Consider the following 27,226-nt stretch of genomic DNA (forward strand, 5'->3'; position numbering starts at 1 on the left):
CATTACAAAAATGAAACAAACTCCATGAAATTCTGAGGTCCATAAAATTTTTAAAAATTACTGCAAATTTTCGGCCGATTTTTGCATCATTACAGCGTGCATTCAAGCAAAGCCTTTTTTAAGTTCGTGTTACGTTGAACTGAGTACAGCTTATCACATAAAATAGTGTCTTCACTGATAGAAGAAGAATCTGGTGCTTACTATTTTTTATATTTGTAGTTTTCTGTTAACAAATGCAAATTCTGCAAAACAAACAAACAAATAAATAAATAATTTAGGGAAAAACCTCACAAAAAGAATTAGTGATAATCTACTATATAAATTTAAGATTAATATACATTTTATATAGAAAGAGAGAGATTACATAAACATGTTTCATAATCTAAACTTACCTGTGCTGATGGTAAAAATCTTCAGACTATGTGGGGCTTCTTATATAGCTAGCAATGGCCATAATGACTCACAGGTTTTGTTTCACTTTTGAAATTAACCCACAGCATTGGTCCACTATCTACTATCTACATAAATAAAGGATAAATAAACAGAATATATAAAAAATACAGCACTTACATACAGTAGCATCAAGATGGGGCCAAGAAGATCACTTGTTAAATGTAGTTGTAGACTTCAAATATACCAGGGACCTCTAACCACCTCTAACGATTTTAAGACAAAAGTCTGACATTGTGAAAGTTTGTCTCCTCATTCTTGAGATGTTTTCATGTTCTGTGATAAAAGTACTTGTTTCGCCAGTTCAACCTGCTCAAATGGAAGTAATCTGCAGCTTTCTTTCTTATCAGATATGAGTGTGTAAGGTCTTCTTTCTCTCCATCTTAAATGGGCCACCATTGTGTTGTGTTCCAGTCAACCAATGTACACTTCCCAGGTTACCACCTGAAATATAACAGAATTAACACTGGTAACATCATACTATGGAATGATGTCAGTAAGACAGATTAACAATTGTTTCATTTTTTTATTTAAACTATTTTTTTTTTGTAAGATATGCATGAATGCACACTTCTTCACTTTTATGCCAAAATTGGATATAATCCCCAATAATTCAATTTGATTTTCCATTTGATTTAATTTGTATTGCAATTTATTTTAACAATGGACTTTGTCTAAAAGTAGCAGCGTTACAGAAATATAAAAAAGCAGAATAAAAATGAAAGACTTTAAATTAAATTACATTTATTTTTATCCCTAATGAGTAAACCAGAGAGTTTGATTATAACTAATGTCCTTTTTACAGTTGTATATAGTCAAGATAAGGTCCAAAGAATAATAATTCCTAGAATATTCAAGGGTCTCTGTAGAAAAGAAAAACCAAAATAAAACCTTTAGAGTATGTGATAAAAATGAAGGAGTTTATTCATTTTGTGTAGGTTCATTTTTAGGATACTCTCAGAGCAATTATGTAATTATGTTATTATGTAATAACTGTTTTGATGACTTTTCACTTGGGTTTTTATTCAATGATCACTGAGAAATACCTATTTATTTATTTATTTATTTTTAGCATGTTCTTTTCAGTGAACCCTAAAGGTACTTTGGTTGTTTTGCTGTGGAAAACCTTTGATTTTCTATGTAGAACCTTACAAAAAAATAGCATTTGTTTAATAAAATTTATCTCTGGTGTCTGAATATTCTGGGTTATTTACTTTATTCCAGTGCTGGGACCGAGGCCGCCTATAATCAATATATAGGTCAGATGGCATGACATACCCAGATGTACTCTTCCAAAGCTTTGTTCTCTGTGGTGGATAAGGAGTAAATTTGAGATTGTTAAATATTTAAAAATGTTTAACTATTTAAACATATTTAAATATTTAAATATTTCAGATTAAATTTTTTGGATTTGTTTCATTTTTCAGGCTCCAAATTGAATTTGAGGCCATGAGGATGGGGGTGTTAGCATTTTGATGACCAGTTGAGGATCATCTTATCAGGCCATGAAACTGGGGTGTTGTGTAGCCAAGAGAATCCTTGAAAATTGTGGGTATTTAAGTAAGATTTCAATACTTGGTAAATGGCACTTATTTAGATTTCACTAGGGGGTACAAAGTGTTAGAATCTATTCTCCCAAGGCCAATCGTCAATTATAAATCTAGATGGAGGTCTTTGGCCTGGTCCTGGAACTGGAAGTCGATGAAGACTAGAAAAAAGATCTGCTACAAAGCAACAAATGATTTAAGAGAATGAAGCTGTGGTTGACTTATCTCAGTACTGCATGAAGGATCTCTCGTACACTTTCCACTTTGAACTGCTCCTCAGGTGGGAAGGGGATGTTAGGTACTGTACAGGGTGACGGAGTGAATCATTTCTCCACATTCTCCCATTTCCCTACAGTGTAGATGTACTATTAAAGGTGAAACAAGTGTGACCACTGTCTTTGGTGCAGGTTGACACATGGCTAAGCCTGGATTGTCTTTTCTCCCATGGCCAAATGTTTATAAGGTTATTAAGTGTGACAATGACCAATTCTAATGACTACGTACTGTATACCTTGTTTAAGCCCCTGATGGAAAACGGCAATGAGGGTTAATTCTTTCAACTATTTTCTTCTGAAAGATTTGCATAATCAAGTGAACTCTCTTCCTGTAGTTTTTTTTTTATTTCTTTGCACTTTTGCTTCTTATACGGTATGCATCCTTCCCCTCAGAAGAGTGATCAAAGATGTTGATGAACAACCAATCATGTAACTGGATAACATTTTCTCCATTACACAATACTACTAATGTTGATGCTTTGGTCATGATCATTAGAATCAGAAGAGTGATGATGTTACTGTTGATGTGAGATTTTGAGCAGAGCAGTTCAGGGAACATTGCAGAAGGAAACCTTGGCATTCTGAATTGTCTTCCTTATATTTCTTGTGGTGGACTATGAAATGGATGTAACTGACTAAAGGCACTATGGAAGAGGAGTAACTGAAGAATAAGTCGGGGATATGTGTTGTAGAAATGTAAAGTTTTTTAAGTGGCATGAATGAAGGCAACTGGATTGCAAACAGGGAGAAACAACAAAATTGCTAATTTGATGTAGCACTTGACAGGACAGCATATGGGTGCCTGTGGATGCTTGTTTTGGCCCAATTCCTCATCCCACCTACAACTCAAAAATGCACGATAACACTTGAAACTAGCCCATGATGTTAGGGAGCAAGAAAAGGCAAACACATTCTTTCTTCTTTGTTTAGCCCTTGAGTTGAAGACAAGTTAGTACTCTTAAACATTTTTTGCTTTGCTGTATCTGCAAAATGTGAACATTACACTTTGAACTTGGCAACCTTGTTGGCTGGACAAACACAGGTTCTTTACAAATAGGTGGTGCGATATCGATTTTCATTGGTTTTGCTTCAGTGGCCTGAACTAACCTCTCACTGAGAACCAAAATTAAACTATTTTTCTAACATATTTCTGTACAAACAAAAAACATTAATTCAATTATACAGTCACAGCTCCATGTAGTCTACACAGAGCACATGCTTTGCATTTTAAGTAATATTTAGCTTCCTAATCTTAATCTGCCAGAGTAATCAAACCACAAAAATCCCTAAACAGAAAAGCAATGACATTATTATTATTATTATTATTATTATTATTATTATTATTATTATTATTATTATTATTATTATTATTATTATGGATGTGGTACTGATGTCAGAAGGACACTACTGCCACCTACTGAAGTGGAGATGTAAATTAGAGAAATAAATTGCCACTAGGTGGCAGCATGAGCATTTCAGATTCTCCCAAATTCATATCTTGGTGTTTGTTTTGATCCCCTGCTCCCATTCCTTAATCAATCAAAACTGTTGTAAAGAGTAGCTTTATTCAACTTAGATCTCTTACACCATGAAAACACTTCTTGTAAGGACCTTGAAATTGTGATCCATGCCCTCGTTTCATCTCGGCTGGATTACTGTTGCCTCAGTTCACCTTGTCTCGGTCGCAGATGGTTCAATATGCCACAGCCAGACTGTTCATGGGAATAAAAAAAGGGGCTCATATGTCTCATATTCTTGCCAAATCGCATTGTCTCCTGAATAAATTTAGAATTCCTGTTAAGATTCTTCTGTTTATTTATTACAAAAAATGGCTTGTGATTTCCTTTGGCAGTATACGGCCCCTAGGTCGCTAAGATCATGTAGTCAACTTCTTTTCTTCATTCATGCTCTAAATCTGTAAATAAGATTTATTGTGTGTTTTTTTAATGGTGTAAAAACAGCTGTTGTACCATTAATCCCAATAGGTTAAATAAAGGTTAAATCTGTTGTACCTTTTTTCTTTTGCTTGATTCCAGACTTCAAATCTCAGAGACGCTCGACACATTGTGTGGTGGTGATACTGTAGATAATAGGACAAAAAAATATAAGAAATGAATAAAAAATGATTCTTCTTGCCCTCCAGACCCGCCATCTTTGACTGTTGCATAATAACTGTTATTTTAATTCCCAGGACTCTCCTTCACAATATGTTAAGACTGAACATTCTTTCATTGAGTACTTTAGTACTCTTTGACTTTACCCTTTGCATTTAGGAGCATCATTATTTTGTATTTTGTTCATTAGCGATCAAATCCATTGTTAAATGTCCATTCACTTCGGTCTAAGTCTGAGACTTCCTGCACCCACCCTCCTGTCAGCTTCAGGCCCATCTGCTTGTACCCTCTGCTGAATTTCATTTGGCACAAATCCTTCTCTGTTTATTTAGCCACATTGCTATCAAATGTTATATGATCTTATAGAGTTGTCCTGAAATGTTTGTTCATGACTATTCAAATCTAACAGAGAAGAAAACATGGCACATTGACATTTCCTGTTGAGCTGCTGCTCCTTAAAGACAGATCAGACAGGAGAACTTGGCATTTGATGTTATATTTCTGAGAGGAGGTGTTTGTTTCCGTATAAACAAGGTTCTGTGCAAACGAAGACAGGCTTTGAGCAAACTTGGACTGGTAATGTTACAGATGATTTTTACTTACTGACAATATCCCTGATAAAAATAATATCTTTTTAGACATATTATTAAAATAGATTGCTTTCCTCATAAGGTAATTGCTAAGTAAGTAAAGATTGTCAACAAAGAGGTAGTAGATGGGCAATAGGGCACTACGTTTTTTAGGGCACTTTTTTCGGGCACTACGTTTTTGCAACCAAAGAGCCATTTTATAGTACAGTCCATGTACAGTGTAGAATATTCTTTGCCAACAGAACAGCCATGGTTGGTGGAAATTGTGGTCCATGTTTGTATAGGACTTTTGATCACCCAATTTCTGTAGGTATTGTTGAAGTTTGAGAAAACATACTGTAGGTGAGATAAAAAAAACGAAAAAAAAAAATATTCTGGTCAAATCCAAAAACCAAAGAGAGAAAAACAGTTCAAACCAAAGAAACAACACAGTATTAAAGATTTGGTATGAACAGATGTAAATACACATAGAAATACTTCTGCGGTGATCTGGTCAATGGAGTTTGCTGCAGATGATGGAGGAATAATGCTGCATTCAATCCCCTTTTCTCACCCATCCATGGCCTGGCCATATAGTGACATGTCTCATTAGACCTGCATAAACAATACAAAGCTTCATAAGGGTCAAACAATACACAAACCATTACACAACCCTCAAAGTTGGGTCAGGGATTGTATTCATCCGGTTGATGCCAAATTCTGTTCTTCAACTATTACATTTCAGGAAGTCTGTGTTCACGGTAGCCTTAGATTCCTGTTCTTGGCTCAAGCTCGAGAATAAACAATCAAATCAGAGAATAACTATAAGAAACTGATTATAGATGCTGTATAGTACAGTAGCATTGATAATAGTATGAAAATGTATACAGTATGACCGACTTCCTGGTTTCTACCTCCACTCTCAACTTACTGGATCTTTCAACACTCGCTGTTCTTTTAACTGTCCCTATTTTAAGTATCGTCCTCTCCCAAATTGCACCCTTTCCAGCCTTCTAGCCTCACAACTTATCCATGCATGGATTTTCTGTCGACTTACCTAAGGGAGATCGAAGGCTAATTAAGATTGTTAATGAAGATTTAATTTTCCGCTTTCCAACCCAGTGAGCACTTTAGAAGATGTAAAAGATGCAGTGAATTTTTATTAAACAGAACTCTGGGGATGTGGTAGACTAGTGGTTAAAGTGTTGGACTACCAATCATAAGGTTAGGCATTTGTTTCCCAGGTCCCCAAGCTGTCTCCACCCTTAGTTGTACAAATTAAGATAAAATGTCAGTTTCTTTGGATAAGGTTGTCTGCCAAATGACGTAAATGTAGATCTGCAAAACTCCCTGAATGAAATGGTTGAAAGTAAAGTTTTATATATGCTTTATGTGACGCATTTGCTTTATGTGACGCATATATTTTATCCAGTGTGTACTGCATCGCCGATAACATTTCTGAAAAAAAAAAATTATGTTCGTACGTGATAGCCCGGGGAACGTATCCATGTCAGCCGGAATGGATCAAAAAGAATAAGGTATGAGTTTCCTGCTGAACCCACCAACATGATGCATACTCAAGCCTGATGTTTGGCATGATGTGAATACAGGTTTTCTCTCTCTGCTTTGATGCATTAATTATTCAACAGGCTAATTATGAAGTATGGTTCATCTTCACCTGCAGTATCTCTGCAAACCAAACCTTTAGTTCACTTCTGGGAAAAAATCAGACACTTGGTACTATTCGAGAACAATTTGCCTGCAAAAAAAAAAAAAAAACTTATTATGCTAAGCTTTTAGTGCCTCAGTGAATGGTTCTCATATATTACCAGTGTTCGCTTTAAAACCCGTTGTAAGTATTTAGTAAGATTTACGGCATCGTTTCTTTTTTAGACCACACATCCTTTTGTTGCGAAGTGACTCAAATTGCTTATATAACAGTGAATAGAAGAAACAATTACCAAAAATAGTATAAGTGCTCCTGCTGCGTGGGTAATCTGCTCAGAGCCTCTGCAACTTGGGATTCACTTTCTTACTTAAAGATTTGCTGCTGTACTCCAAAATAGTGTCATGTGCCCATTTCTAGACTTTTATTCCTAATATACAGGTTGTTCATAAGAATTTTTTCTTCCACAAACTGCCACATCTGAATTGTTCCATGGATGTAAATGGGCTGTTTTGTGATTAGGTATATTGTTAAAATCAGTGTAGAATTAAAACTGAATTCCCCTGGTGGCTGTGTGGGTTTGCTTTAGGGTTTTTTCCCCCCAACCATCCAAAAACATGAAAGTTTGTAGGTGGAAAGGCTATTCTAAATTGCCTCTAGATGTGAATGAGTGTGTGTGTGTGTGTGTGTGTGTGTGTGTGTGTAATGCTCTGCCCACTGGGCTGACTCCACTGTGACCCTGACCAGGGTAAAATATTCACTTACGGTGAAGGAGTGAATAGCATATATCAGAGACACAGCATGTATATATCATTTTCTGCTAAAACTTTCTCTATTTAGAATGAAACATATTATTTAGTCTTGTAATTCAATCTTTGTAATGAAAAAAATGAACCATGGAATAAAAATTGAGGCTTTGCGTAACTGCAAAACTATTGAAACTATTGATTGCGAATAATTTTGGCTACAACAAGCAAGGCAGCATTTATTTTCCCTGAGGTTAGATGGTGCACAGTAAAATTTGTCCGACTGCTTGGAACATTTACAGACAAATGTAAATTTGATGCTTTGTGCCATGTAGCCAGACCATGGTCTCTAAATAGAGCATTCTGTCTACTTTGTGAGAAAAATATATAAATATAAGGAAAGGAAAACACAGTCTAAGCATAAAGTGGTAAGAACAGTGAGTACCACAAAAACAGTACCATATACACTTGTAGAGTATAATAGAGGTACAATAGGGTATGGAATAAAGCAGAAAGAAAAAAGTTCCAAATAAAAAAACAAGTGTGGCAGAAAATGTCAAATCTTTGATGGCGATCTTATGTAAGGTGTTCTAAAAGCCAAAGATTAATTTTTGTATACTTAATTGGTATAATTTCCTTCCTTATTCTTTTAACAATCCCAAAATAAATCCTTTAGGTTTAGGATTAGGGTTAGGATTAGGGTTAGGATTAGGGTTAGCAACCTGCAGCTGCTTTACTCTTTAAATGAAAAGTTATGGAAGCATCAAACAGGTGACAATTCCTCATTACTAAAAAAAGAGAGAGCCAAACATTAAAAAAAGAAAAACTATTTAAAAAACAGAAAAATATTTTCCTTTTATCACTACCTAAGGATATTCTACTATATTTTCTACTTCAGTAAAATATTTTATTTGAAACTCTAAAAAGTGTCCTATAAGAAGTTATATAAGAAATCTCCAAATCTTTACTGGACAATACTTTTTTGGCCCTATCTATGTAGTGTATCTGTTTATCAATGTACTATATATGCCTTTCTAGTTATAAAAGAAAATGTCAGATATTTACACTGGTTCACTGTTTCACACACTCATATGGCACGTTTTCCTGGCAGTTAACACATACAGTATATAGAAGGCAGAGCAACCTGGAAAAAAAAAACATAGGCCAAAATCCAGATATTATTTTGTTGTATGGTTTTAAGAGTATCCCATTGAAAGGTCATCTTGTCAACACATCCAGAAGCCCGGTCTGAAAATAACTGCCTGGGATCGTTGCCAGGATGGTCGCCGAGCAGACTGACTTTACTAGAAAGACTTTGGTATAACCTACTTCATGTGTTCTTCTATTGGATGGTTCTGCTATGACGCAAATGTTGTGTTTCCAGCTTCGGATTATTTTTCCTACTCTGAAAATTGGGAGAAATTTAACTCCCAGTTATGAAGGTGAAACACTGCAGTCTATTTTTCGTATAATTCCCAGGAGAATAAAACAAGACGTAGGTTTTTAAAACAATCATGTTAATATAACATTTCAGTAGCTGAGCTGTTTTGTTGTTACCCTATACCGTTCATATGAAAACCTTGCAGACTGTCGAACGACACGTTTCCTAATTACCGTCATAAATTACTTCCCTCGTTTGCATGGCTTGCAGACCTTAGCAGACCTGACCCTGTCATCCCCTCTTTATCGTCACCTCCCAGATGCGCAGGCATCACAAGGAGACATAATACACGTCATGCCTCAATCCTGTATGGATTAATGGTCTGAAAATTCACAGCAGTGTGTCTTTCATTTGTACCTGAACAGGTGCACTCATGCCCTTTTACCCCAGGAAAGGAATAGATTATTAACTATAAAAAAAAAAAAAAAAGATTATTAAGATGGAGAAACAGTCAGAGGTAACAGAGCACACATGAACTGCTGTAATATCAGACACAAGTATACAAGAGCATAAGAGACTTAGAGGCACCAGACATACACAGTCTGCATGTATTTATGTTCCTCCTGAGACGGAATGTGTTGTTCGGTGAATACAAAACGGCTTCAGGGGAAGACTAATAGCCTCATTATTCTAAAAAAAGAAAGCTTGTTACAGTGAGCTGAAATTGCACAGCTAAAGTTACTGTAGCATTACACAGTACAAAAATAGGTAGTAAATGTCAGTATTTTATCTTTATACCTCGCCACTGCTGAACGATCGATCCTGATCTGGTGTATCAGATGAGGTGCTAATAGTTTTAATGTATTCTATAGTTAATTGTTATTTTCAGTCAGGAAATATTTATTTCTTTATTTTCAGCGCTTTGGTTGGAGGTAAAATTTTTGATTTTTATACATTTAGATTTTCCACTACAGGAATATCTTAATGATCCAAGCTTTGGAGTTCCTCGAAAACAAGAGTTGTTGGTTTTCATTTTAAATGTTAATTTTATAAAAAATAATAATAATAATAATAAGAGAGAGGCTGATATAGGAACAACTGTCTATAGCTGCTACACTGCAAACGTCCTTCACAGACATTAAATGCATCTAGAAATGAATTAAAACTGAATAAATCAGCAGTTAAAACATTGATTTCAATTGCATTGGTACAAACTTAGAGTTCTGCTTATGGACAAAACTTTGTAGTGAGCCAAGGCCCTTACCAGTGCCTGAATTTGGGTACATGATATACTGATTTACCAGCTAGGGAGCTGTTTGAGACTAATCCACTTGACTGGATATGATTTGTAAAAGGTTTCATAGCTACAAATATGAATGTCAGGAGGTCAAAGGAACTGCTTGCAGAGCTCAGAGACAAGATTGTCTTACAAGGCAAGGTACAGATCTGGTGCATGGAAGGTTCCCAAGAGCACATTGTCCTCTGTAATTCTTAATTGGAAGAAGTTTAGAACAACCAGCACTCTTCCTAGAGCTGGTCCACCAGGGCCAAACTGAACAATCTACAGGAGAAGGGTCTTGGTAACCAATAGGGGACCAAGAACCTGTTGGTCACTTTGGTTGAGCTCCAGAGTTCCAGAGCTACATAGCTTGCAGAAGGTCCACCATAACTGGAACACTCCACCAATCTGGATGTAATGACTGCATGTTCAGACACAGAAACACAGACAATTCTTATCACAGGACACACGAAAGCCTGCTTTTTAAAGTCTATAACAAAACAAAATGTGAAAAATAAATAAAAAGACTCTGAATGCAAGGTATGTTAATATTTCTTGCCACTTATTTCCTTACTTCCTTATCTCTCCCTGTCTTCTAATACACATTTAGAGTCAATGTTTGTCTTATTTAAAGTTCTGAATGCCTTGCTCTGTCCTATTATTGACTTTGTGTTCAGTGTTTGTCAGAGACTGGTAGGAAAAGAGATTGGAGTGGACATACTGTTCACAGTAGGAGTCGTCCAGCATTGACATTGCCTGGAGTGCATCCAAAGAGATCTCAGTGGCTGGCCGCTTATTACTCCGTGACAATGCCAAGCATACACACTTATACACAAGAATACACACTTGCAGGCAAAAAAATAGACACTTCATGAGGGACAGTCAAAAATGGATTTATTTAGGAAATTATTTATTTAAGCACACACAAAACCCTCAAAACATATGTCTTTTATTCAAATTTACAAAAAATAAAAGAGAAAATACAACAGAATAATATAATAAATAGACTTTTTTTTTTTTCATATGGCATCATGAGATTTCAATATCACTCTGCATAGAGCAGGATTAATAATGGTGAAAAAAAGGAGGCAGAGCCATTGTGGTAAGCCAGACATGGCAAGCCTTAAAGCAAATACCAACATTCTCAACAACAATGCTAGTCAAAATGGATATTTTGTTAGAAATGTATTGCTAATCAATGAAATCCTGTATATTATATAAGTGCATTACATGAGCAGAACTAGTGCTAGTACTGGAGCACGTTTATAAATGTAGGTTCTAGAAGAAAAGCACTAGGCTTAAACAGAACTCAAAAGTTTTAATATCAACCGTGTTTTGGTGAATAAAAGATGTGTGTGGTGTAGTGGCTCGGCCTCCTCCTCTACCCGTTATCATGATTGTACACTAATACAGTGGATCTAGTTCTGGTCTGGCCCAGTCACAGTGGCTCTGAGAAAATACGTCCCACTTAATGATCAGATCACGCAGGACATTGAGAAGGTGTGTGTGCATTTGTGTGTGTGTGTGTGTGTGTGTGTGTGCAAGGGTTGGCCAGAATACTCAGAAAAAGCATGATGGGGGAATACTGACTACGGCTTCTGAAATGTATTCAAAATTGTATTTCAGATAAACAGATACTGTATAAAAAGCAACTTGTTCTGAATACATTTTGAATACTTCCTGAAAAGACACATTGTGTGCTATTGTCATTCTGCAATTTTACTACAGACACTGTTCTGCAGAGTCGGTAGGTTGAGTTTTTTTTTTTTGTATATATTATACAGTAAGTACCATTAATCTGACACCCATTTCTTTTAAAATGCAATGAGCTATATTTTGTTATGACTAATTGCACAAAAATAGCCTAATGAACATGTTGGACCACATGCATGCATGTATACTGGGTGGAGATAACTGCTTAGCAACTTGTAGCTACTTTCTGAGTTACTGGTATCCTGTGTCCTATAAAGCTGGCAATAGTCTCCTTTCATCTCTTCTGCCATAGTGAGTATAGTTTTAAAGGGCTGTCAAGTGTCACGCATTGAGAGTGACAAGTCACTCATTTGGGTCTTTTGTCACACTCTCCCGCCACACATCGTATTTCTCACGCAGAAAAACTTTTTGACTATTTATCATATATTTAATATGCCGCAGAGCCCAAAATGTATCAGTCCGCACCGCTGTCTCTATGGAACCGGGCAGGAATCAAGCACGTCTCAGTTCTTAGTCAAGTCTGACACTTATCAGCCAATCAAAAAAAGAGGCTACACAATCAGCCAATCAGAAAATAGCACTATCTGGGTAAGATTTAACGCAACAACCAATAAAAAGGTTTGAACAAAACCTCAACACGAAACAGCTTGTCTCTGGACGGGACATTGTCCTCAATCATGACCCTAAAAATGTCTGAGCTTGTGCTGAACTGTTTTATATGGGAGCAACATTACAAATGATAAAGGAGTCCAAAAAGGCAACAAACACTTACAATAAACACCACCAGTCATAATCTCTCTCTCTTTCTTTCTCTCTCTCTCCCCCCCACACACACATTAATAAATGGAAATGAAACAAATATTTTGCGTGGGTGTGACGCTTGACGGTCTTTAAAACTTGAGAGCCCTGGTTTTATACATTTTGAGCACCTTTCAATAAAACACCTTAGAAGCATCTAGAGTTGAATTGGCTTTCCTTCATTAGTATTGCTAGGCTCCTTAACTGTGATGTTCAATAAATACCTTTACCTTAAGTTTGCTGTTTTGTCTTCCAACTAGGTCTCATTCTCCTTTCTCCCATCTTGGAATATTTCATGACCTCTCTGTCATTTAATAAACCAGCAGGAATGTGACTACAGTACATGAAGTTAATGTGGTCCAGTGGGTAGCCTTTACCTTACTACACATTGTGGAGTATGCCTAGTTTCAGATCCCACTGTCTAGCTAGCCAACATCTGTGGCCTCCTTTTTTTATTGCTCTTAATAAATTGCTCTCAGTCTCAGCAACATCTACTGACATGCTCTAAACTAGCTGTGGTAGACACTCTCAAAATATCCCAAGTGGTATCTGATGGTGGTACTGTACACAACCCACAGCACCAGTGCACCATTTTACAGATTACTGGTTGCAAAGGAATTCATTATTTTACAGGACAATATTTTAAAGGATGATTCAGACAAAAAGATCCATGGCACAGCTTTTAGCTACAATGATGGATCACTAGCAAGACCACCTGAGCCACATGCCTGTGGTCTCTCCACATGCACTAAATGAATGATGGCCTAGTGGGAACTTATTATATTGTATGCCATGTGGCATACACTGGCAATACATTATCTGTTTTACTGCGAGCACTGAAACAATCACTATACGGAAGTTCTGTTGATTGGAAGACCATGGTAAAGCCAGTCAACACCTTGCTTCTCATGGTGGGAAACCTAGACCAGGATTTTGTCTGATGCTTTATCAACCCGGTTTACACATAATATCAAGTGTGTTTAACTCAATCCAACCTGCTGTACTGGTGCAGCTCTACAGAGTGAACTTGCAGTCCAGAAACATTTTTAAATGTAAGAGCACCTAGTACAGTATATGGGTCTTGATTCACCTTAGGTAGAATCTGTTCTGTGAATGCTTTATACACCATAAACTGGAATTGGTACCTAAAAGGTACTTCCTTTTTCTCCAGGGAATGGTAGACATGACCGTATAGCTACAGTATATGTGGCCGCTATCTCAGCTCGAATATCATCTCTGGGTCATTCTGAAAGGCTTGTGGTACGTACCTGCATTCACATTTCCATAAGAGCCTAGTTGGGGATCTCCTCCTTATACTGGAGTCCCACCTTGTGATCCTCTGCAAGATATTGTTCTGAAATGGGTGTCTCTGACGAATGCCTTTTGCTAACAAGTACTTCAACAAAAATCACATCAACTCACAGGTATTTTCTGGGCAAATACAGTAATTTGCATGGCATGTGGGGGTGACCTGACGTCTTGGGGATGGTGGTTACTGTACCTTGTTGCTGAACTCTGGATTTCTGAGCAAGGTCATGTCACACAATTTTGTAAATCAGTCAATTGACCTTGCAGCTTTCCATAAAATCCATTCCGTCCTTAGACCAAAGATTAATGAAAGACAAAGACTCTAATGTGTCTATTCAGATCCTGGCCTACTGATTGGTGAATGTCATCACCTTGGCCTACAGGCTAGACAGATATCAAGCCCTTACTATGCCAAGCCACTTTAAGAGGAGTGTCTATAAAGAGTGTCCCCTCCTCATGGGAATTACTTAAAGGCATGACATTGCTGCTACCTGGGTGTCAGCAACAGGGTTCTAACCTGCCAAAGAAGGTTTCAGGGAATGTTGGCTATTTTCATAATCTTTGCTTTGAGATTACCAAAGCAACATTCCCAAAACTTATTTTGGTTGATTTTTAAATGATTAAAATGTAAACATTAGGTGTGTTTCTTTAAAATATTCAGATTTTTAATACTGTTATTTGTATCCTGTTAGAACGCAACCCTTTGTGTGTATGTGTGTATGTGTGTATGAGTGTGTGTGTGTGTGTGTGTGTGTGTGTGTGTGTGTGTGCGTGTTTACCCTTGTATAGAGAATGGAAAAAAATGGCTACATCCATATGTCCATCTTAAGATGATTTGTTGAAATTCTGTACATTTGAGGGCATTCAAAACATCCACTCATTGGTTGTGGGGCAAAATATTTTTGACTTCAGCAGTCAGGTGGATAAGTTCTGGATTCCATTTAAGCTTGATGCCCTATAGTAGAGTTAATCCAAAATAATCCAGACAAGTCCACTCAGTTCAGTTTATTCCTCTGCAGGTGATTCGGCTCTCCATGCTGTAATCCAACATGACATTTTAATCTTTCATCTCCATCTCCTTTCTTTGAAATTACTTTTCTTGTTGTTATTGTTGAATACTACGGTACGCACTCAGTACTCAGTAATCACTTGACACACTGGTTTTCAATATTTACATTTACATACAATGTCATAATATTTATACTGATTTTTTTTTTTCGTATGGAAAAACAACAACGGTATCGTCATACAGTATCTATTACCGAGCTTCACATACTGTATAAAAGTGCATTCTCCTGAATTCTCGAGCTAATTGAATTCTTGACATCAGAATATTTTGTAAATTGTCCCAGACTTCGTCGATACGATAACTGAATTAAAATAATCAGCGAATCGTTGTTGTGCTGAAAAGTGCTTGTACTCGCCAAAAAAAGTGGAAAACAAAAAAACCCTCCAATTTTGTATGCATGGATCCAGCAAAAGAACACTGACACTCGATCACATTACACCCGTAGCCCCATTTAAAGCCATGTCATGAATTTTTAACATGGCAGTTGGATATCCTGTGTTGCAAATGTGAACTTCTTTCACTTTTTCACTTCTTTGACATAATGTATGTTTTGGGTCGATCTTAAATCCAAGTCAAGATGTTTTGCATTGAAAAGGCATCAAAAGAAATTAAGAAATTAATTTTCTTGTTTTTTTTTTTTTTTAACTTTTAAAAAAGGTTTTTTTTTTTGTTTGTTTTTTAGGAAAAATGTCTATACGTGTGCAGGTTGATTTTCGTGATAAACATTTTGCCAACACCATGAGCAGACAAATTCAGTTCAGAACTTCCTGTACAAACCTTTATCTCTCACCTTTATGTATTTCTTTGTGTTTATCAGTCATGGTGCTATTTTTTTCCAGACTCCCTTGTGATGGTATTGTCTTGCCCCAAAAGCATAATTTATGTCTCTCTCTCTCTCTCTCTCTCTCTCTCTCTCTCTCTCTCTCACTCTCTCCCTCAAATTGTGAGTAAAAAAAGATACCATGGGAATTTCCCCCCACTCCCTGCAACATTTAGAGAACGGTAAATACTCTGAAACTGAGAAACAAAACATTCCCTGTTTCTCCTTCTGCTCTCACTGTTCTGCCTTTTAACACATATTGCTTTAAATTGCATCAATCACTCACACCATAGCGTTCTCTCTTTCTCTCTCTATTTAGCTTGTGTTTGTTTCGCAATGTTTGACCCAATTACTTTTCCTCTCTCTCTCTCTCTCTCTCTCTCTCTCTCTCTCTCTCTCTCTCTCTCTCTCTCTCTCTCTCCTTCTTTAGCAATTACTCTAATACTGGTTGCTGTTTACTCATCCCTCCCATACCCTTACACCATCCCTGACTCAAGCCGACTCTCAGTCTTTGTCCTTCCTCTCATCTCCAGACTGCTCCTCTTTCTCCTGATTCTCCTTAATGTTTTGTTTTCTGGGTGTCACTGACTCGCTCTCCTTTTCAACGTCTATCTCTTTCTCCCTTTCTTGAAAGAGTTGGGCTAGTTTGTGGAAACGTGGGCCCCACTCCTCTAGCCCACCACCCCACTCCTCCTTGTTGGCTTCCTTCTCTCCTTCACTCTCCAGGGAGCTTAGCGAGCCAGCCCGTGACCCTGTGCCTTCAAGGCCATACACTTGAACCGAGTCATACGGTGGCTGTGTCGGATCGAAGGTCACCTGTGCCAGACGTAACCGCAGAAACTCTCCAACTCTCAAGGTCAGAGACTGGCCACCACCTCCTTGCATGCCCCTTCCTGCTGCTTCAGGCACTGATGGCCAAGCTCCTCCATATCCCAGGATCCCTCCAAATGCCCCTCGACCCTGCCCAGGGTAGGGTAGCAGCTGGGGCATCATATCCCTCCTTCCCAGATTGTAAGCCCCCACCCTTTCCTGCCAGTCTGCCACAAACCCTGTGCTCTCCGGGACACACAGTGGAATCCCACCTTCTGGCCTTGCTACCACAAAACTACTTCCCATCTCCAATCCACCTCGGCTCAAGCTGGCAGTGTAGTCCTTCTGCTGCTCCCCCTGCAGGACAGTGGAGTAATTGCGGCTGACAGATTGCATGGCATTGTTTGTGCCATCTGTGCCATCTGTGGAGCCAGCTGTACTCTTTTTTGGTGAGAGCCCAGCACGTGAGGAGCGTCGCCCTGCCATGGGCAGTGTGGCTGAATCACACAACCAGCCACCTGAAACCCCAGGCCTGGCCAGTGAGCCAGATCGAGTCAGCACCAGTTCCCGTGGCACAGAATCTGACTGCACCTGTTGGGGATGGGGAGGAGCGGGAAGGTTAAAGTGGGTCAGGATATGCTTACGCTTCTAAATGAAGCAAAATAGAAAGGAGAAGGAAGAAGGATGGAGTTTTATCAAGACAGGGAGAATATTAAAAAGAAAACAGAGAAAAACAATTAGTTACTATGAATAAATATATAGTTTGAGATGAGAAAATAATGATCCTGTATAAGGCAGAAAGTTAAAGAAGATAAGATGAGAAGAGAAGCTGTAGCAGAGATTAAACTGAGGAGCTTAAGAGAGATCTGTAAATTGGACTCCAACCGTCTCATTTTCTTTTGCATGTAAATCAATTCTATTTCCCTTCACGATAATATTTTGCAAGAAAGTAATCATTTTCTTTCATCCTACAAACACAAAACTCCCGATAATCTGTTCACATAAACTTGTCAATAAATGATTGAATTTTTGCATCTTGCATAAAACAACTATATATCGTCTAGAAATGAATTAATCACATTAAATTTAAAGGAAAAGTCCTCTATGAAACATATTTGATATGTTTATATTGAAATATTTGTGATGTATTGAGTTATCCTGGTGGCTTGAATTTCACTGAGAACTTTGCGGTTTTATGCTATGCTAATGTCACGGGGGACACTTGTTAGCACAATTACAATGACTTTATGTTATCGAACATAAGGCATAATGAGAGCGCCAATGTAGAAATACTGGAGACTGCAAATGTTTGGACTCAGTTCATGTTGCAGCAGACCATGGTGTTGTCTCCAGTATAAGCATGAAAGCTATGGAAGGTGGTAGTGTATAAGCATAGGAGCATAGTGTATAAGTGCTGACATTAGAGTTGGACAGACTAAAAGACTAAAGACCTGCGTCTTTGTGCGTAATGTAGAAAACGAGAGATGATTCTTACCCAATTCAGATCCTGGCTCGGCTGGGCATCACTACCCAAATCTTCCTTGGTATCATTTTTATGCGGCGTTCCTTCTTCAGATGCAGTGGCTCCATCCTGGGCCGTAGTTCCTTCTTTATTCCCCATCTCACTAGGCCCCATGTACAAAGATCCCGGTTCTAGGGGCCCCACCATTGCACCTTGGTTATGGATTACAAGAGAGTGATCTGGCTGGCCACCAGAAAAGCGGTATCCCAATTCGGTTAGGCCAGGGTCGTATGGACCCTGTGACCGCCGTAGCACAGGTAGTGTCTGGCTGCTGTAACACAAACGGCCATATAGAGGAGTCTGGCTAGGGTACTGCCCACTGTCCATCGCTCCTGATTGGGCCCAGCTGTTGTATGTTCGTGATTTATCCTGGCCACGCTGAGAGAGGCGTCTAATTAGGAAAGCAATAAAAGATTAAGATACTTTTAGCTGAAATATTGTCATGTTTATATTCGTCACTATGCAAGCACAGTGAAAAGACTGTGTAGTGTGCCGTGAGCTTGAATTTAACTTGCACCAACTCACATGTTCCGACTGTCAAGGGTTCGGTATCCCCTCCGTGCACCGTGCGGGGCGCTCTGGAGTGCCGTGATGTCAAACGCAGCCGTGTCGGCTTCACCGCCTCCCTCGTCATCATACGTGATGATGTTCTCCCTTACGTCATCTTCCTCTAGAGGAGAAAGTGAGTCCCTTTTTTGTCTGCGCAGGGACAGAGACAGAGCAGTGACAGCTAGAGAGAGAGAGAGAGAGAGAGAGAGAGAGAGAGAGAGAGAGAGAGAGAGAGAGAGAGAGAGAGAGAGGAAATGGAAAAGGACAAAAAAAGAAAAATCTTTTTTTTGTCATTTATAAAAATGGAATACATACTGTCTGTGGTTTGATATATATTTTTTTTTCCAATGAAATTGCAGGGTGCTCCAGAGAGAGAAAATGATTCCAACAGGCCATTAGAACAGAAAGCATTCTCAGAGATACACAGAAAAAAATGACTAGTCATTAGATGATCTTTTTCACAGTCATACCCAAAAGTGTCGCCCCGCATGCTAAAATCGCCAGAAGGGCCGCTGTGCTGAGACCTGGAGAAGGTAAAGAGGAGTGCTGGGGTAAACATACAGTTTCCCTTTCCCACTCCGCATCACTCTGCTTCTCCTTCTCACTGGCTCGTGCACCTCCTCTCAGACAGGGACACACTGACACAGTGACTGTCGCCGTGCTAGTCAGACCCGATGATACATCCCTGAGGACCAGAGGAACATGGAGCGTCAAAGAGGTTGTCGAAGAGCGGGAGTGAGTCTGCAAAGGAGAGACTAGAACCAGGCTTGCAGTGGGACCTGGAGAAAAACAGACAGACAAATAAACAAGAAAAGGGAAAGAGGAAATGGAGAGATAGATGGTTAGATGAAAAAAGAAAAGAGAAGGCTTGAAGCTCAAATGGAGCCTGATAGACATTTAATTCCACTGAAATCAGTCAAGTGAAATTTAATTCCGTTGCTGCTTGGGACTACATTTGTCCAGACCATTGAGTCTGAATGCTATGGAGAATGCCAAGGCATATTCTGTCTGAGCACAGAAAGAAGATATATGTGGCAGGAAGAAGCAAAGGCAAACAAAGTAGCAGAGCAACAAAGGAAGCAGAGATACAAACGATGACGAGAGATGCAGAGGAAGACAATGCTGCAGACAGAAATATATGTAAAGAGAAAGCAGAGAGAGAGGAAACTGGTAAGGCATAGAGAAAGAAAGAGAAAGAAGCAGTGGAAAAGAGGGGGGCGGGAAGACTGCATCAGACAGGGCCAAAAACACAACGCACACCTCCACTCTCTCGAATGCTGAAGTTGAGTGCAGCACTGGACTCAGGAGGGATGTTGAAGTAGACCGTGCTGTCGTTCCCTCCCTCGTCTCTATCAATTGCTCTCAACACTTGCACCACCTGAGAGGAAGAGATGGGGAATAAGAGAGTAATGAATAGACAGCAATCAATAAAGAATGAAAGATAAAGGATATAGAGAATAAAGCTACAATTCACACACATATATATATATATATACATATATATATATATATATATATATATATATATATATATATATATATATATATATATATATATATATATATATATATATCATGGCTTCATTGCTGCCTCAGAACTCAAGAGTCCCCAAAGCTCCGGTTACTGTTTGTGCTGTTTCTCAAAAAAACCCTGGTTGGTGGACTGGGTATTTGAAATTATGCCAAGATATGAATGAGTGTGGGACTGCTGGGGTATATGTGTGTGAGGCTGCCTAGAGATAGTCTGGCACTGCATCCTATCAAGGGAGCCTCTGCCGTGTTCCTGGAAAAGGTTAGTCATGATGAATGAATGAATAAATACCAAAGTGAATGAAGTTCTGAGCATTATTCAGTACCTACAAATACAAGTTTAGCACATGCCTTAATATATCTCCAGCCCATGAGACCCACTTAGACTAGAAATAACCACATCCCACCATCTTGCATCAAGGATCTTCCCTCACACCTTGGGGACATGCCGGAAAGAAAAACGAGTGTAATGTGGTTCAGAAGCGAGTGCTGGCAGGACGGTTTTGCTGCAGCTAGGGGAAGAAATTTTTTTGTATGTTTTCCATAATGCATGAAGATTAAGAGACTGTCAAGTCACATTAACAGCTCGGTACATCTCGGAAGTCGATGAAATGTTGCTGCTGTAGACGGTTCGAAGTTGAAAGGGAGCTCCAGAAATGAGTGCAAATTAAACCTCTGAACGAAGACATGTGTTCGGAAAGCCGAGCAGATGGGCATGGAGACCCAATTAAAAACTAAACATGTGGGAAAATATCATGACATAGTGAGACAAACAGTAAATCACAAACAAACAGTGGAGTAGATATTCAATTAGTTTGTGGATAAGGTGAGAAGGCAAACAGCGATGGATGATGAAATTTGGATTTTAAAGATTATGCCATACAGAATAAATGTTATATAAACAAGTCACACAGAAATCATTAGATTGACAAATGTGTCATTTTTAGAGGTTTCTGTAAGGTGACATTTATGTAACATTTATGGAAGCAGTCTCCATGGTCAATGCTTTGTGGCATTCAGTAAGTTCTTCACATGTCCTACTTGTCCTACACATGATTGTGGGGAGGGGGGGCACGGTGGCTTAGTGGTTAGCACGTTCGCCTCACACCTCCAGGGTTGGGGGTTCGATTCCCGCCTCCGCCTTGTGTGTGTGGAGTTTGCATGTTCTCCCCGTGCCTCGGGGGTTTCCTCCGGGTACTCTGGTTTCCTCCCCCGGTCCAAAGACATGCATGGTAGGTTGATTGGCATCTCTGGAAAATTGTGTGCGATTGCGTGAGTGAATGAGAGTGTGTGAATGAGAGTGTGTGTGTGCCCTGCGATGGGTTGGCACTCCATCCAGGGTGTATCCTGCCTTGATGCCCGATGACGCCTGAGATAGGCACAGGCTCCCTGTGACCCGAGGTAGTTCGGATAAGCGGTAGAAGATGAATGAATGAATGTTTGTGGGGAATCTAAAGCCTATCCCATGGAACTCAGGGCACAAAGTGGGAGACCTCCTAAATAGGGAGCCAAGCCAAGAAATGGCACAGTTGCACATATATTCACACGGAAACCCCCAAAGCATGGGGAGAAACATGCTAAGTAAAACAGGAAATGCTCTCTGAGGTGGTTAAAGCATGTCCTACTTTTCACTTTGGTGCATCATTTCACCCCATAATCAATTATTTTAATGCTTTACCAGCACAAACCCATGTACCCTCACATAGTGTGTAGAACACAATGACACAAAGAGTAAGTCTACTCATAAATGTCTGTCGACACAAAAGCCTAAACTAATTTAAATGACAATAAATGTACTGTATATGTAAAAATAGTCTTTGGTGATCAGCTCACCTGTCCGACAGAGGTGGAGTCACACATGGCTGTTGTGTACTGTCTGTCCAGCTCTGGAGCATTGTCGTTCAGGTCTAATGTCTCTATAGCAACCAGCACTCTGGACACTTGGCTGGGGTTATCTGATGTAAGAGAATAAAAAAGCAGTGTTTGTTAGTTAGTCATTTATTGTAACGGATTTCCCTCCTCTGCATTGTGGTTCCCATCACAAAGGGTATTTGGGCCTATCTGCATCTCTGCCATATCACTGGGCTGTTACCTAGTGTATACACCTGTTTTGCAAAGTCTATGCCATGCATTTATATATCGTCGCTGTCGGGCGGAAACCTCGTATGTCCAAATTTGGTCAATTTCATATTTTTTGACATATCGATGCTATTGGTCAGTCCCCACGTGGGTCTGTTTTATTTTACGCGGACTAAACCCTGTGCACTGCAGATAAGGTACGTCGTTTTTTTAATTTCCTGAAAAATAACGGTTTTGGAGATATGAGGATTCCGCCCAACAATGACGATATGTTCTATTTTCAGAATAAGAGTATGGCTTTTTCTTGTTGGACCCATGCTATGTTTTTTTTATTTTCCCTGAATCCGATACTCACCCAGCATCCACACATTCTGCTTGAATAAAACAGCATATTAAAGCTAGCTACTGTATATGCGGCATTGTTCAGAGTGTAACGATACATAGATTTCTAGATTCCCTTTGTCAGATGCAATCTGTCCATTCTAGGATGCAGATCCATCTATAGAGCTATTCCCAACCTCACAGAGCCCCAGGTACAAGGTTCCTGGCCACACTATTACAATGTAGTGATTTTGCTTGCCAGGGAAAAATCAATATACTGTAAAGGGCCAGTTCACCCAGGCCAGGCAGGTCCAAGCAAAGGGAGAACCTGGCTGATTTAACACAAGAAACCATACCAAGTAGTTTGGCTGGGGTACTGCCAGAGTGTGACACTTTTTATAAATTTATACTGGAGTAGATCTTCGATCATTTCTCCCATTCCAGATTAATGCTTGTCATATCAAATAAATAGCTTGTGCTCGGCTGTCTCGGACAGTATGGGCCTGTCATAGACTTGGACTTATAATGGATTGGTTCTGAGCCTGAAAAAGTATGCCTACAAAAGACTCGTCACATTAACATTCAGTGTCAGACGTCGGTTTTAGATTGAACTGTATTCACATACACGCACACACACACACACACTCAATGTAACAACATGTTATAGATAAAAGCACATCGCACAACATTCCTAGAAACAGGTTCCGTCTGTCTGAAATAATAAATCCTCACTTTTCATAAGAAAACTTTGGCAGATAAATGAACTGCATTCTGCTCTCATTTCTAAACCTTGAGCTTTCTATTCAGGGACAAAACATTGGTGCGTAATCTTTGTATATCTTTTCCGTTTCTTTTGTTTCGTCTTTTGTTTTTTAATTTGAATGAGCGATGCTTACAAATTTACAATATGTCATTTTTGGGGCTTTTTTTATTTTTTATTTTTCCATTTTATTCCAGAATGCTGTCCTAGTATAAAGACTTAACTTAAATGTACAACTGCATACATTCTTACAGTAGAGATGTGTGTGTTTGTAGAGTAGAACCACTAGAATGTAACAGTTATTCGACTGAAAAATATGAGCGCTCTGAGTTTTGGCAAAACAGCAAGGAGAATTTAACTGAGGGGAAAAACATGGTGCTAAAAAAAGCAAAGAGAGCACATCGCTATCTGTACTTCAGTTTAAAAAACAACTCCCAATTTTTTGTTAATCCGAAATGAAACAAATAAATAATTTGTTTGTGTAATCATGGTTATTCCTTATAATCTTACTCAAGTATAATCAATAAATATTAAAATATGTAATATGTACTTTTAACGTTTGGTTTTTATTTCTTCCCCCATCATACTACATACTACATATACACACTGTGTGATCAGTCAATTCAGGTCAAAAATCTAATTGAGCATCCCTGTTGAGCATAAACCATAAACAAGGAAGGACAAGCAGTGTTTACATTTTGAAATCGTTCATCATTTTTTTTCTTTTCCATATGGTCTGCATATTTCTTTTACAGAACTACAACTGCGAATCACAATTGCATTCAAATAAAAAAAAAGTTATGTTTGAAACAAGTTCAATTCAATTTAATTCAATTCAATTCAATTTATTTGTATAGCGCATTTAGCAATTTCCCATTGTCTCAAAGCAGCTTTACAGAAGTATGGAAACAGAAGAGAAAGAAAAAGTAATACATATAATAATAAGAAGAAGAAAAAATATGGATAAATATAAAGAAATGAACATACACGATTAAAGTTTAAAATTAATTTAAAAAAAGATGAACTTAAAATTTAAAATACTATATATCTATCCCTATCCCTAATGAGCGAGGCAACGGCGGCAAGGATATACTCCCTGAGATTATATGAGGAAGGAACCTTGAGAGGAACCAGGCTCAGAAGGGAACCTATCCTCATTTGCGTGACACTCTACAGTAAATAGTGCAAATGTGAATATTGTCCCTTCTACAACAGTTTATAATATATAAGTTGACTTATTTCGTGGCTATATAACAATAAGCCTACATGTTGTTTTGCTATCTTGTCATAATCTCTAAAACTCTGATCTAACTGTGAGAGCGTGAGAGACGGAGACCTGTTATTACCTCTTTGTGTGGCGATGATGGTGATATTGTGCCACTGCTCTTGCTCGCGGTCCAGCTCTGTCGTCGTGGTGATAAGCCCGGTATCTGGGGTGATGCGGAACAAAGCCTCCGGATCTGACTGAGGATCAATGGAGTACCTGAGAGAAAGAGACAGAGAGGTGAGGTAGAAGTGAACCAGGTAAGGATGAGTGATACAAAGACATTAGAGGCATGAAGGATAGAGTAAATCGGGGAGATACTGTACATGACAGATGAGAGGGCAATGAAGGATAAAATTGATGCAAAACAACAACATCCGGGTACACCTGTAGTAAACTGGTGCTAAACACTGGCAGAGATGTGCAAGGTAGGGCAAGAGCAACAATGTCAGTTAGGAGTACCCTATCTGGAAGACTGAATGTGCCTGGGTAGGATCTCTAAAATTTGGGGACACTTCAGAACAGTAATTGTTTGGGTTGTGGAGTCATGGATGACTTGGGACAACAGTCCACAACAGATATTTGGAATAGTATTAAGAGCACTTTAATGGCCTGTCATTTCACAGATGTATTGGACTCCAAATTCACAGAGGATGCTGATTCTCAGGAACCTTTACATAGATGAGACTGAGGGACATACAGTAGGTGGGAAAAAACAGATGGATGCAGAGAGGTTATATAGAAAGAGTCAGCTGTTTGGGGTCTGGGTGTCAGGGTGGGTGTAAATCAGAATTTTTTCTAGAATGTGTCACAATAAGGAGATATGAAATATGTAAATAACTGTTCAGGCCGCTACCTGATGTTGCTGCTGAGTCCTGTGTCTGGGTCCACGGCACTAATCCGTCCAACGGTGCATGCCGGAGCACAGTTCTCCGACACCTCCATGTGATACCGGGCCCGGGAGAAACGTGGAGGTTCATCTGCATCCAATACAGCCACTCGGATGGAGGCACGGTCCTTGAAGGGGCCACGGCGCAGGAAACGTGGGTCAACGGTTGGGTTCATCACCTCAACAGAGAAGGAATATGAGCTCCGACTCTCATAGTCAACAGCCTGCACACAAAACAGAAAACAAAACTGGATTTGAGGGTGAGCTAAAAAATAAATGAATGCATGCACTTTGCTTAAAGCAATTCTTTCCCTGGTCTTCTTGATTGAACCTGGCAAGTGAGATATAGCCATGCAAACTATATAGCTAGTTGGAGAATGTATGCAGAATCACAGTTCTGGCCAGATCACGCTAAATATTCAGAATTTTTATGGATTATTGTCATCACTGCATATTAGTGCCAGAATGAGGCTAAACTAGGCTATATTCATTGCAATATCTGCTCTCTGGTGCTGTTTCTCAGACTCTGGCACTCTGACAGTGTGAACATTGGAATGAACTTGACTAGAGGCTATTTAGAAAACTTTTAGCCTGCAGGTAAACCGAGTGTACTTATTCATGTCTGGATGCTCAGAGTGTGTGCTGAGGGACTAAGATCTGAGGTAATATTAGGAGCGTTTCACAGACACCATAACTAGTAAATGCCCTGAAAACCTGTGATAAGTTTTGCTGTTTTCATGACTCTCTGGAGAAATTTGCAGTTATGGCCAGAGCATCTGCCAAACCATACAGTGATGCTACTAAACAGGATGTTCTCTATATTTGAGCGGTAGAAGTTGGGGAGGATTTTAAAGGTGCCCTTCCACACAAAACCGTTTTTACTTGTATTTTTTGATATGTGTTAGGTCCATATGTGTTTGTGTTGTGTCGTGAATGTGAAAACGAACTGCTACCTCCCCGGTCAGTTCTAGCCACTTAAAAGAAATAAGGGAAGAAATCAGGTCAGTTGGAAAAGCTGGTCAGTGTGACGTCAGAGTGACTGAGCTCATTACTATTCATGAGCTCTCCCACTTGAGACCGCGCCCCCAGAATTCGTGTAGCTCAGTGAGTTTCCTATACAGCAAGGATGGCTGAACGTCAACGGGCTTGTGAAGAAGCCATTCTGCCGCAATTCCAGGTGATTGTAAACAAATTTCCTCTAGCCATAGGCTACTTATTGCGCTGGGTGAATGAATAGTCATGCTCTCATATCCTAGCGGTTAGCCAGTCGGAGCCAAGCAGCATAGCTCATTTGAATATTCATGAGAACTGGCGCAAATCGAGCTGAGTCTTCCTGCAGGCTTTCTATACCACACTAGAATGGCTTGAAACAAGGTAACCAAGGCATTATTACCACAAAAAAATGTTACAGAGTCCATGATAAACTTCAGACATTACCACAAAAGTAATGAAATACGTGTGGCAGGGCACCTTTAAGAAATAAGGTGGCAAACACTGAAATAACCATCGAAAATGAATCTTGTGTATACTCTATTGAACCGGGACAGTCCTAGTTGGAATGATCACATTAATCACCGCCCATATAGTTTATTAATTACATTTAACATGATTGCTTTCACCCGTATTCTTCAGCAGCTTATAAAATAACATTTTATAGCATCCAGCATGTCCTATTATACAGTATACAGGTATCTGGGACATTTAGGAGACTGTATTTAAATTAAAAAGATTTTCTGGAAATCTTTTTTTTGTCATCTTTGCATATCC

The 27,226-nt window shown here is 39.0% G+C and overlaps 1 protein-coding gene across 1 annotated transcript in view; it reads right to left on the reverse strand.

The window, feature by feature from the left end:
• Positions 1-15,474: 15,474 nt before the first annotated feature.
• LOC132848316 (uncharacterized) overlaps positions 15,475-27,226 on the reverse strand; it is a 142,914-nt gene continuing 131,162 nt past the window's right edge. Inside the window, exons 7-14 of the mRNA XM_060873915.1 lie at positions 25,427-25,683; positions 24,653-24,789; positions 21,980-22,101; positions 19,877-19,994; positions 19,087-19,395; positions 18,593-18,797; positions 18,041-18,458; positions 15,475-17,136 (exon numbers count right to left, since the gene is read on the reverse strand). Of these exons, the coding sequence (XP_060729898.1) occupies positions 16,240-17,136; positions 18,041-18,458; positions 18,593-18,797; positions 19,087-19,395; positions 19,877-19,994; positions 21,980-22,101; positions 24,653-24,789; positions 25,427-25,683 (2,463 nt within the window). The 3' untranslated portion in view covers positions 15,475-16,239. The remainder of the gene's footprint in view (positions 17,137-18,040; positions 18,459-18,592; positions 18,798-19,086; positions 19,396-19,876; positions 19,995-21,979; positions 22,102-24,652; positions 24,790-25,426; positions 25,684-27,226) is intronic.

This window comes from Tachysurus vachellii, chromosome 7 (genome assembly GCF_030014155.1).
Source record: "Tachysurus vachellii isolate PV-2020 chromosome 7, HZAU_Pvac_v1, whole genome shotgun sequence".
Classification (NCBI taxonomy): Eukaryota; Metazoa; Chordata; class Actinopteri; order Siluriformes; family Bagridae; genus Tachysurus; species Tachysurus vachellii.